Here is a 12,849-nt window from a genome sequence, read left to right as displayed (position 1 = left end):
GAGTGAGGACAAAATAACTAAGGATGCACACTTAAAGTGTGAGGAACAGAAATAGCACAATTAAGGTGTAAAAAAGTAATCCTAACAATAATCAATTTATTTTGAAAGGCCCCTTTCAAGGCACTCAAGGTCGCCGTACAACTCATAAAAACATAAGAGCAGCATAGAAAATAACAATTTAGGCAAAGCAATAATTAAAAACTGACACTTGTGTCAAGCATAGACCCGTTTAAACAGTTTTAGGAGTGATTATGGAGTCAATGTTCCAGATGTTGGGGGGGGGGGAGTTCCAGAGGCGAGGTGAAGCGCAGCTGGAGACTCGGTCCCACGGTCAGGTTGATGGAGGAGGAAGATCTGAGGTGTCAGGGAGGAATATTGATGTGTAGGAGGTCAGACAGGTATGGCGGGACGAGGTTATGGAGGAGGTCTGGGGGTTACTCGGGCAGCAGCGTTCTGGACGAGTGGAACTTGCGCCAAAGTGAGCGACACACAACTGCATTGAAACGCAATGACTGAACAGTCACTCTTGAACATTTAGAAATTGCTTTTCAGATTTCATGATCATTCTTAAGAGATCATCTATAATTATGTGTTTAATATCCCAGTATTTATTGCTTGTGTTAAGTCTCAGTCTGGCATATTTATGTTAACTGAGGACAAGGACGAGGAAAAAATGTGGGAATGTAAGTGTGTAAGCAAGCCTAAAATTAATTCTGGAAACTATTAAACATGTGTCATTATATTATAAACATAGCGATAGAGCTGTTTATGTCTATGTTTATATAACGGGGCTTCATATGGTACTTTTCGATAATATGAATACGGTTTTGACTTGTTCTATGGAATGTTCTATTTATATCATATTTATTTGTGATTCTGGATTTTTCTCTGTGTTGAAAGCCATAAATTGGAGTTTAAAATAAACTTTTGACTTTTCATGTAACAATGACAGTTCATGAAATGAATATGCACTTTCTAAAATAACCAACAAAAAGATATTGAATTAATTTTGTTTGAAGGCCATACACCGTTCAAATTGTGGTATTTACTGTCCCCTCCAAGGTTTCTATTTGTCTTCCCATTGCGTTGAGTTTTTTCTTGCCCTGATGTGGGATCTGAGCCGAGGATGTCGTTGTGGCTTGTGCAGCCCTTTGAGACACTTGTAATTTAGGGCTATATAAGTAAACATTGATTGATTGATTGATTGATATTAATACCGTACCACTGGCAATAGGTGGACTCCAGGGGCTTTTTTGTTGTAATAAAAATAAACTTGTATTCGAAATATATACATATATATTGCATTATGTGGCAAAAATCACAATCATGTTTTTCAAAAACTCAACCACATGACAACAGTATTTGTACAATTTCAGCCAGAGTACAAAAAACAGAATCAGGATTAAAAAATAATTAAATAATATTTAAATAGTACAAACGTTTGTAATATAATAGTATTAAATCAATAATTTTATAAAAGTAGTGTCCCGATACATCTTTTTTACTTCCGATACGATAATGATATTGGAGCCTTGAGAATTGGCAGATATTGATCCGATACGAATCAACACGAATCATAGTACATATTTTTATTGTTTTGTAGTGTGGAATGTTAGAAAAGATTTGATCAAGTGAATTTACTTAAAGAATAATAATAGGTATAAAAAACACTAACCTATTTATTCTTAACTGTCTGGAATGGGCTTGTGCTGTCTTTAAGTTAAAGTGGGGTGGTATTTTGGCTTTTGAACTTTGCGCCTACAACAATCCGGATAGCTCGTTTCCTCTTTGGTCCGGAGGACACAACATCCACAGTTTCCAAAAACAATTTGAAATGTGGACTCGTCAGACAACAGAACCTTTTTACACTTTGCATCAGTCCATCTTAGATGAGCTCGGGCCCAGCGAAACCGGCAGCGTTTCTGGGTGTTGTTGATAAATGTATTTCGCTTTGCATAGTAGAGTTTTAACTTGCACTTACAGATGTAGCGACAAACTGTAGTTACTGACAGTGGTTTTCTGAAGTGTTCCTCAGCCCATGTGGTGATATCCTTTACACACTGATGTTGTTCTTTGATGCTGTACCGCCTGAGGAATCGAAGGTCACAGGCATTCAATGTTGGTTTTCGGTCTTGCCGCTTAAGTGCAGGGATTTCTCCAGATTCTCTGAAGCTTTTGATGATATTACGGAGCGTAGATGGTGAAATAACTCAATTCCTTGCAATAGCTCGTTGAGAAATGTTGTTCTTAAACTGTTCGACAATTTGCTCATGCATTTGTTGACAAAGTGGTGACCCTCGCCCCATCCTTGTTTGTGAATGACTGAGAATTTAATGGAAGCTTCTTTTATACCCAATCATGGCACCCACCTGTTCCCAATTAGCCTGTTCACCTGTGGGATGTTCCAAAAAGTGTTTGATGAGCATTCCTCAACTTTCTCAGTCTTTTTTGCCACTTGTGCCAGCTTTTTTTAAACATGTTGCATGCATCAAATTCCAAATGAGCTAATATTTGCAAAAAAAAATAACAAAGTTTACCAGTCCGAATGTTAATTATCTTGTCTTTGCAGTGTATTCAATTAAATATAGGTTCAAAAAGATTTGCAAATCATTGTATTCTGTTTTTATTTACCATTTACACAACGTGCCAACTTCACTGCTTTTCGTTTTGTACAAATCATTTATTCACCAAATATTTGCTGAAGTTGAACTAAAATTAAATGTTCTTTTTTTTGCTCAAATGACTGAAGTCGCCTGATCCCCCACAAGCCAACAAAGTGCACTCCGTATGTTCAAGGCTAACACGTCATGGAAAGCAAAAACAATGTTTTCAGGTTGTCCATGGTGTGAAGCCTTTGACAACCAAATGTTTATGGCATTCCTTTCAGGTATCTGGCATGGGATCCTTGAAGGTATCGGTGTTCTGGCCGTCATAACCAACGCCTTTGTTATCGCTATCACCTCGGACTACATTCCCCGCTTTGTTTATGCCTTCAAATATGGCCCCTGCGTGGACAAGGGGTACCACCATGACGACGAGTAAGCTTATTTTCCAAAAAAAGGATGTGAAATATTGATTGACTTAGGATTGCTGGTACGCTAAACAACTTTGAACTCTGCAGATGTTTCCGAGGCTACATGAACAGCAGCCTGTCAGTGTTTGACATGAGCGAGCTGAAGAACAGCAGTCAGTCCAAATACTGCAGGTACCGAGATTACAGAGCCCCGCCCTGGAGCACGGTGCCCTACGAGTTCACTCTGCAGTTCTGGCACGTCCTGGCTGCCAGGCTGGCCTTCATAATCGTCTTTGAGGTCGGTTCACTCTTCATATTTATATATTTTTCTTTATAACAGAAGGTCTGTAGCTCAATTTCTTTAAAGCCTTTAAATGTTTTTTACTATAGCTTTTACAATAAACATGTTTTAAAATCAAAGTATGAAGACCATATTAGATATGTTTAATTCACCCAATTTGTGTTCAACTGGACCCACTTGACCCCAATGACAAAAATGTCAGCTTTCGAAAAACAGCTGTAAACATTTTTTATATATTATATTATAAATGCCATTATATTCATAAGTTTGGACACACCTTCTCCTTACCCAATGCGTTTTCTTTATTTTCATGACTATTTACATTGTAGATTGTCACTGAAGGCATCCAAACTATGAATGAACACATGTGGAGTTATGTACTTAACAAAAAAGGGTGAAATAACTGAAAACATGTTTTATATTCTCGTTTCTTCAAAATAGCCACCCTTTGCTCTGATTACTGCTTTTCACACTCTTGGCATTCTCTCGATGAGCTTCAAGCACACCTGTGAAGTGAAAACCCTGTCAGGTGACTACCTCTTGAAGCTCATCGAGAGAATGCCAAGAGTGTGAAAAAAAGTAATCACAGCAAAGGGTGGCTATTTTGAAGAAACTAGAATATAAAACATGTTTTCAGTTATTTCACCATTTTTTGTTAAGTACATAACTCCACATGTGTTCATTGATAGTTTGGATGTGACAATCTACAATGTAAATAGTCATGAAAATAAAGAAAACGCATTGAATGAGAAGGTGTGTCCAAACTTTTGGCCTGTACTGTATATATATTTTTTCCAATTCGTACAACAAAATAGTTTAAAACTACTTCTGCTGTTTATCCCTTTAAAGGCCAGTGGCCTCATGTATTAAGTGCTGTGTGGATTTTCCGACAAAACAATTGGCATATCTTCAAATCCAGGCAACAGCACACGCAAGAAAAAATTCAGATGTAATAAAGTGTGTGCACACACTAATTCAAGCACATTTCTTTGTTACATCACAATCAAGCTGGAAAAGATGGCAGATGTCTGCGTGGCTGAGCACGGCCAGACCACGCCGAGGCACCTCCTTATAAATACACAAATCATATTGAAATGAGCGTGCCTGAGATCTGAACACTCTGGCCAATCAGAATTCAGTAGAAGTCGTGTTTTGAGCGTACAAAGGAGGGTTGAGATTGAAAGCCTGTCAAAACTGTGTGCTCCGATAACCGCACACAGGCTGAAATAAAAATTAAAAAAATGGTTGAACGCCAGGAAGAAGGTGACGAAGAAGATGGATGTGCTGTGCATGGCCAAAACAGACGAGCGGACCAGAGATAAAGTAGTGCTGCACCCCGTTTGAAAAGATACTTGCTGCAATAATACGTCAAACTTTAGAAGATGTGGGTGAGTCTGATTAACCCCAATATAAATATGATTTGTATAATCAGCCTCCTCACAGCCAGATTAGTTTCATGTGAAAATTATGTAATATTTAGTTTGCGATCTTTTAACTGTAAACATGCCAGCATATCAAAATGAATACGAAATACTTTGACTCTTGTTTGATTACTCATTTAATCATTGTGAAAAGTGGTTCCAGTTCCAGAAATAACAAGAACAGAGTGATGAGGAAGAAAAAGGAGACCGACACAAAAATATTGTCATTCCATATGTATCAAGTCTAACTGAGAAACTTAGAGTCATTCCCAGCACACTTCAAAACAGGCAACACCCTGAGACAGAGACCCTAAAGACCAGACACCCCACACCCACAAAAACAATCTGGTGTATGATATCCATTGTAATGATGCATATTATATATCATATATTGGGGAAACAAAAGAACCACTGAGCCGACGCATGGCACAGCATAGACTCAGCTGTCTACCTGCACCCCAGGGAGAAACAACCCTCCTTTGAGAAGAAAAATGTACAGATTCTGGACAGGGAGGACGGATGGTACGAAAGAGGAGTGAGGGAAGCTGTCTGTGTCAAGGTTGAAAAACCAGAGGAGGTGGTCTGTGACACCACCTTTCTCCCACATACAACACTGTCCTTTCAACCGTTCCAAAAAGACTCTGCAATTTAGCCTCCAACAAATAACAGGAGTTAGAAACATTCTGGTCACAGAAGATGAGCAGTATGCCATGTGTGCCATTTGTTTACAACTGAATGGAACGCTTACGTGGGGCTTCTGACTATTTTGGAGCGGTAGTAGTCGATCCACAGCGATCGTTCTGCCACACAATGCAAACAAGGGGAAATTACACTTCAACGACTGTCATTGGCTTTGACAGTTAGGATTGCTCGTTTGCATTAAAACAGTTGATTTTTTTCTCACTACAATAGGGTGAAACCATCCTTGCCCAGGCACACCCTCCTGGTTTTTTGGAGTATAAATATTTGGGGTTTTGGCACCAGCCACTGGACTAGATCTGACCAATCTAAATCTATAAGCACAAACAGATGAGCGGCGAAACATCTTCTAAGACAAACCAAACAGTCCAGTTGCGATCGATTGAATGCCCTGAGATGACAATGACCTGGATGAATGAGAACATTCATAGACATTACTCATTTTATTATTACAACAGAGGAGAGCTACTTGCGGTAGCAGCCGTACGTGACACAAAGTCGGGTCATTCCTCCTTTGTCTCCGGTGCCATTGTGCTGCAAACACTGGCTGCTGCTGTCCGCCTGGCTGGCCAAGCTGGTGCTGGAGTCACAGGAACACAAAGTGACAGTAAAAGGTAGAAAAATGATAGCCTATATAAATTAATAAACGCAAAGCCCAAACGACCACCTCTGTGAGTTGCAAAAGTATCTACAGCCAGTTGAAATGTGCTTATGTGAAGCATGAAGTTGGCGTGAGGCAACGCACATTCCACATCCAGTTCGTTCTTAATACATCTCAACTTTGCCGTGAAAAAGGCAACTTATCAATTATCAAGTATTAACTATCATATCAATCAATCAAATTTTATTCATATAGCCCTTAATCACAAGTATCTCAAAGGGCTGCACAAGCCACAACGACATCCTCGGCTCAAATTCCACATCAGAAAAAACTCAACCCAATGGGATACAATGAGAAACCTTGGAGGAGACCGCAGATGTGGGCGACTGGTGCAATGGACGTCGAGTGGATCTAGTTAATAGTGTGAGAGTTCAGTCCATATTGGGGCCAGCAGGGGATCATCTTGAGTGGAGACAAGTCAGCAGCGCAGAGACGTCCCCAACTGATGCACAGATGAGTGGTCCACCCCGGGTCCAGACTTTGAACAGCTAGCGCATCATCTGTGGTCACCTAATAACCTCCACGCAGGAGAGGGGGGCAGAGCAGAAAAGAGACGGAAGATCAACTGGTCTAAAAGGGGGGTCTATTTAAAGGCTAGCATATTTAAAAATGAGTTTTAAGATGGGACTTAAATGCTTCTACTGAGGTAGCATCTCTAACTGTTACCGTGAGGGCATTCCAGAGTACTGGAGCCCGGATAGAAAACGCTCTATAGCCCGCAGACTATAGCCAGAGTTCTTTGAACGCAGATTTCTTGCCGGGACATATGGTACAATACAATCAGCAAGATAGGATGGAGCTAGACCGTTTAGTATTTTATACGTAAGTAGTAAAACCTTAAAGTCGCATCTTAAGTGCACAGGAAGCCAGTGCAGGTGAGCCAGTAAAGGCATAATATGATCAAACTTTCTTGTTCTTGTCAAAATATTGAGGGGTTTTAACCCCCAAAAAAGCCAGTATGTTTACATTAAAATAGAAAAAATGCAAATATAAAGTTATAAACACAAGTTGTTTAAATTAAAGCTAAAGCAGCTTGCTTTCACAGCACAAATAAAAATAAGATTTTCTTTTATACTTTGGTCACCTACGTACAGTACTCTAAGTCAGGGTTCCCCAAACTTTTTTCCACCAGGGACCGTTTTAATGTATGCATTATTTTCACGGACCGGCTTTCTACGTGTGGCAGATAAAAACAGCAAAAAAAATGAGCATAAAAAATTAGCCTGTGGCTACAATCTGGCACATTAACATTTCATATGTCCATTAATGTGCACTGTCCCATATACCGTATTTTCCGCACTATAAGGCGCACCGGATTATAAGGTGCACCTTCAATGAATGGCCTGTTTTAAAACGTTGTTCATATATAAGGCGCACTGCATTATAAGGCGCAGAGAATAGACGCTACAGTAGAGGCTAGGGTTACGTTATGCATCCATTAGATGGAGCTGCGCTAAAGGGAATGTCAACAAAACAGTCAGATAGGTCAGTCAAACTTTATTAATAGATTACAAACCAGCGTTCTGACAACTCCGTTCACTTCCAAAATGAACAAACAGCTCTTGTATTATTTTCCCCGAGGTAAAGCCAGTGACGTGGTATTTCGTTTATCTTTTAACAACAGCAAGGTATAACATTTATATCACATAGTGGAGGGAAACTTTTCCTCCATTCAATAAACATGTAAAAAACAGTCTGATACTGTTACGGTAAATCAAACGTTAGTACAATCACAATATAGTAACACTCGAAATAGTGCAAAGCAATAACAATATATCAATAACTCAACGTTGCTCAAACGTTAATGTCACACAACACACAAAATAAACATGTAAAGCTCACTTTATGAAGTTATTCCTCATCCACGAATCCCTCGAATTCTTCTTCTTCAGTGTCTGAATTAAACAGTTGGACGAATACGTCGAGGTCGTCATTAATGGAGTCAGTGTCGCTGCTGTTGTCGAGCAGTTCAGTGACAATTCCTGCCTTCCTGAAAGTTGGGACCACAGTTGAGACTGATATATCAGCCCAGGTATTTATGATCCACTGGCAGATAGTGGCGTATGTCGTCCGGCGCTGTCTCCCTGTCTTGGTGAACGTGTGTTGGCCTTCTGTCATCCACTGTTTGGGGTCTTTACATAAACACACAAATGGAAATGAAACGGCACGCCTCGCGCAGTCATATATCCCAGCATGCACCGCACGCTTCTTTTTCTACGGGGGAAAATGAAGTCGACGGCTGCTTACCGTAGTTGCGATACTTGTTGTGGCTCAATATTGGTCCATATATAAGGCGCCACGGATTATAAGGCGCACTGTCAGCTTTTGAGAAAATTGGAGGTTTTTAGGTGCGCCTTATAGTGCGGAAAATACGGTACTCTAAGTCAGGGTTCCCCAAACTTTTTTCCAGTGACCGGTTTAATGTATGCATTATTTTCATGGACCGGCTTTCTACTTGTGGCAGATAAAAACAGCAAAAAAAATGAGCATGAAAAATTAGCCTGTGGCTACAATCTGGCACATTAACATTTTATATGTCCATTAATGTGCACTGTCCCATGTACTATAACAAAGGAGTTGTAATATACATTTATTAAAGGCCTACTGAAAGCCACTACTACCGACTACGCAGTCTGATAGTTTATACATCAATGATGAAATCTTAACATTGCAACACATGCCAATACGGCCGGGTTAACTTATAAAGTGACATTTTAAATTTCCTGCTAAACTTCCGGTTGAAAACGTCTATGTATGATGACGTATGCGCATGACGTCAATCGTTGAAACGGAAGTATTCGGACACCATTGAATCCAATACAAAAAGCTCGGTTTTCATCGCAAAATTCCACAGTATTCTGGACATCTGTGTTGGTGAGTCTTTTGCAATTTGTTTAATGAACAATGAAGACTGCAAAGAAGAAAGCTTTAGGTGGGATCGGTGTATTAGCGTCTGGCTGCAGCAACACAACCAGGAGGACTTTGACTTGGATAGCAGACGCGCTATCCGACGCTAGCCGCCGACCGCATCGATGATAGGGTGAAGTCCTTCGTCGCTCTGTCGATCGCTGGAACGCAGGTGAGCACGGGTGTTGATGAGCAGATGAGGGCTGGCTGGCGTAGGTGGATAGCTAATGTTTTTAGCATAGCTCTGTGAGGTCCCGTTGCTAAGTTAGCTTCAATGGTGTCGTTAACAACAGCATTGTTAAGCTTCGCCAGGCTGGAAAGCATTAACCGTGTAGTTACATGTCCATGGTTTAATAGTATTGTTGATTTTCTGTCTATCCTTCCAGTCAGGGGTTTATTTCTTTTGTTTCTATCTGCAGTTAAGCCCGATGCTATCACGTTAGCTCCGTAGCTAAAGTGCTTCGCCGATGTATTGTCGTGGAGGTAAAAGTCACTGTGAATGTCCATTTTGCGTTCTCGACTCTCATTTTCAAGAGGATATAGTATCCCAGGTGGTTTAAAATACAAATCCGTGATCCACAATAGAAAAAGGAGAGAGTGTGGAATCCAATGAGCCAGCTTGTACCTAAGTTACGGTCAGAGCGAAAAAAGATGCGTCCTGCACTGCACTCTAGTCCTTCACTGTCACGTTCCTCATCCACAAATCTTTCATCCTGGCTCAAATTAATGGGGTAATCGTCGCTTTCTGGGTCCGAATCGCTCTCGCTGCATTGTAAACAATGTGAGGAGCCTTTCAACCTGCGACGTCACGCTACTTCCGCTACAGGCAAGGCTTTTTTTATCAGCGACCAAAAGTTGCGAACTTTATCGTCGATATTCTCTACTAAATCCTTTCAGCAAAAATATGGCAATATCGCGAAATTATCAAATATGACACATAGAATGGATCTGCTATCCCCGTTTAAATAAAAAAAGTTAATTTCAGTAGGCCTTTAATAAGCTTACTGGTGTTTTTAGTGGGACAGGCGAAACGTAAGTCGGAGAAAATGCGGTACTTTATAAATGACTTATTGTTTCTGTGCGGCCCGGGAGCATATGCGTCACGGACCGGTACCGGTACTGGTTGGGGACCACTGCTCTAAGTAAAAGAAGAAAGATGGCATTAGGGGAGAGTATAACTTCATATTGCAACACTGCTTTCCTCAGCACCTGGTGTTTGGCATCAAATCCTTCATTGCGTACCTCATCCCGGACATGCCCAAGGACCTGTGTGACCGCATGCGCAGGGAGAAGTACCTGATGCAGGAGATGATGTACGAGGCCGAGCTGGAGCACCTGCAGACGGAGCGGAAGAAGAACGGGCGGCGTTTTCACCACGAGTGGCCTTAACTTTCTAACCCCCTCCCCCCCTCACGTCTCCCCCACGCAACGCCGCACAGTCCTCGACTCCTCCCTCCCCCTTTTGTCTGCTTCTCTCCTTGGATTTGAGAAGATTCACCAAAGACACTCTCTTCACTAATGACACTCCAAAGCTGCTTCAGCATGAGCCGTCACTCCCTCGCCATCTGTTCCCGTGCTGGACGCCACCCTCGCGTCCTGACACAGCCCCTCCCTCTGCTGTGTGCTGTGTCATGGCCTCACTGCTGTATTACAGTTGTAATGTTTACTATGCAGATGAAGCGGTTCACTTCGTCAGCCATCTTGCACTGTCTCTCTCTCTCTCTCTCTCTCTCTTTCTGTGTGGCAGCTAGCTCTCGTCTGCTCGGAATCCTGCAGTCAGCTGCATGGTTTTTTTTGTCGTTTTCTTTTTGTCATCAGAACCCTGGCGGTTCCCGAATAGAGCAGAGGTGACGGTACATCGCCCCCCCCCCATGAAGCATGCTGATGCTATAGCAGCAGTCATCATGGAGACGTGTCCGAAGAAGCCTGCAGAACGTGCATGTCAGTGTTGTTGTGTTCCTTCTTGGTGCCTGGTTTGTGTGTCAGTGTGTGTTTGTTGTGCTACAGCTGAGCTTGAGTTTGCAGAGTGTGAACATGATCGTGCCTACTGTACAGTTGTGCGCCGATATCACGTGTGCCTGTTTGTGCTGCACGTGCGCTTGCAAGTGCAAGAAAGCCTCTCTTATCTACTTGTTCTGGTGTAGAACTTTCCCCTGAGTGGGTTTGCTTTTGACGTGAGTCACCCACAGTCGGGTACCTACTCCGGTCTAATGGCTCCGAAACAAGAGTGTTCGGCGAAACGTGACTCCCATTATGAGTGACGCTTGCACGTAGGAGCCACAAATCTGCTTCCTTTTCTCTCTTTCTCTCTGTGCCCATAGCCTGTTTTCCATTTGTTGTTGGAAGGTCTGAAGCATGATTTGGACATACCTGTGGCTTGGATGTTCGCTGCACAAAGAACATCCACTCACACGCAAAGAAGCACTTACAGGTTCCCAGGGGCGGATGACGATATCGGTCAGCTGCGGTTGAAGCCACATTCTGATGGTAATTGCTGTGAAGTGTGGCTGAAAGATACGGTGTGGCTCTCGCCCAACAGCGACAATTCCGTACGGCAGCGTGAATGAACACAAAAGTCCCAATTATATCTTCAAAACTCAAACATACGTGAGATTTGTATTTATATAAACAGCTGTAAATACACGATGAAATAATATTCAAACAGTTAATCATGGTAATTAAATAAATCATATAATAACTTTTTCACATCCGATAATGCAGTGTTTTTCAACCTTTTCTGAGCCAAGGCACATTTTTTTTCATTGAAAAAATGCGGAGGCACACCCAGCAGAAAACATGAAAAAATTAAACAAAGCAGCCGATATTACAATAAAAAGTTGTTCTCGCAATTGTTGGATATGAATTCAAACCATAACTAAGCATGCATCACTATAGCTCTTGTCTCAAAGTAAGTGTACTGTCACCACCTGTCACATCACGCCGTGACTTATTTGGACTTTTTTGGCGTTTTCCTGTGTGTAGTGTTTTAGTTCTTGTCTTGCGCTCCTATTTTCGTGTTGATTGTCATGTCATGTACGGATGTACTTTGTGGACGCCGTCTGCTCCACACGCTTTAAGTCTTTGCTGTCGTCCAGCATTCTGTTTTTGTTTACTCTGCAGCCAGTTCAGTTTTAGCTTAGTTTTGCATAGCCATCCCTAAGCTTCAATGCCTATTCTTAGTGGCACTCGCCTTTTGTTTATTTTTGGTTTAAGCATTAGATACCTTTTCGTCGTCGTTCCCGACATCTACAAAGCAATTAGCTACCTGCTGCCACCTACTGATATGGAAGAGTATTACACGGTTACTCTGCCGAGCTCTGGACAGCACAGACACTCAACAACGGCACATTTGTGGATTATAATTATAAAATATTTTTAACCCAATTAGGTGAAATTACATAATCTCCCCCAATATCTCACGGCACTAGTGTGCCGCGGCACAGTGGTTGAAAAACACTGCGATAAGGTACCGATATTGATCCGATACGTCACAGGGGTCGGGAACCTTTTTGGTTGAGAGAGCCATGAAAGCCAAATATTTGGAAATGTATTTCCGTGAGAGCCATATCATATTTTTTAACACTGAATACAACTAAATGTGTGCATTTTTAAGTAAGACCAACATTTTTAGAGTATAATACGTCTCTTATTATTTTTAATAACATTGTTATTCTGAAGCTAACCAATAATAAGTTAAATACTGTTACCCTTAATGCGACTTCTTGAACAGATGCGGTAGGAAACAGTTAGATGGATTAAAATGCATGAGAATGTTTTATATTTGGGGACGGCATGGCGAAGTTGGTAGAGTGGCCGGGCCAGCAATCGGAGGGTTGCTGGTTACTGG

General features: G+C 41.5%; 1 protein-coding gene across 1 annotated transcript in view; it reads left to right on the top strand.

The window, feature by feature from the left end:
• ano3 (anoctamin 3) overlaps positions 1 to 11,919 on the top strand; it is a 131,244-nt gene extending 119,325 nt beyond the window's left edge. Inside the window, exons 23-25 of the mRNA XM_062035578.1 lie at positions 2,888 to 3,038; positions 3,122 to 3,311; positions 10,209 to 11,919. Coding sequence (XP_061891562.1) covers positions 2,888 to 3,038; positions 3,122 to 3,311; positions 10,209 to 10,391 — 524 coding nt within the window. The 3' untranslated portion in view covers positions 10,392 to 11,919. The remainder of the gene's footprint in view (positions 1 to 2,887; positions 3,039 to 3,121; positions 3,312 to 10,208) is intronic.
• Positions 11,920 to 12,849: the final 930 nt, after the last annotated feature.

The sequence above is a fragment of the Entelurus aequoreus genome, linkage group LG24 (genome assembly GCF_033978785.1).
Source record: "Entelurus aequoreus isolate RoL-2023_Sb linkage group LG24, RoL_Eaeq_v1.1, whole genome shotgun sequence".
NCBI classification, from domain to species: domain Eukaryota; kingdom Metazoa; phylum Chordata; class Actinopteri; order Syngnathiformes; family Syngnathidae; genus Entelurus; species Entelurus aequoreus.
Note: the sequence above shows the minus strand (reverse complement) of the source record. Positions and strands in the feature narration are given on the sequence as shown.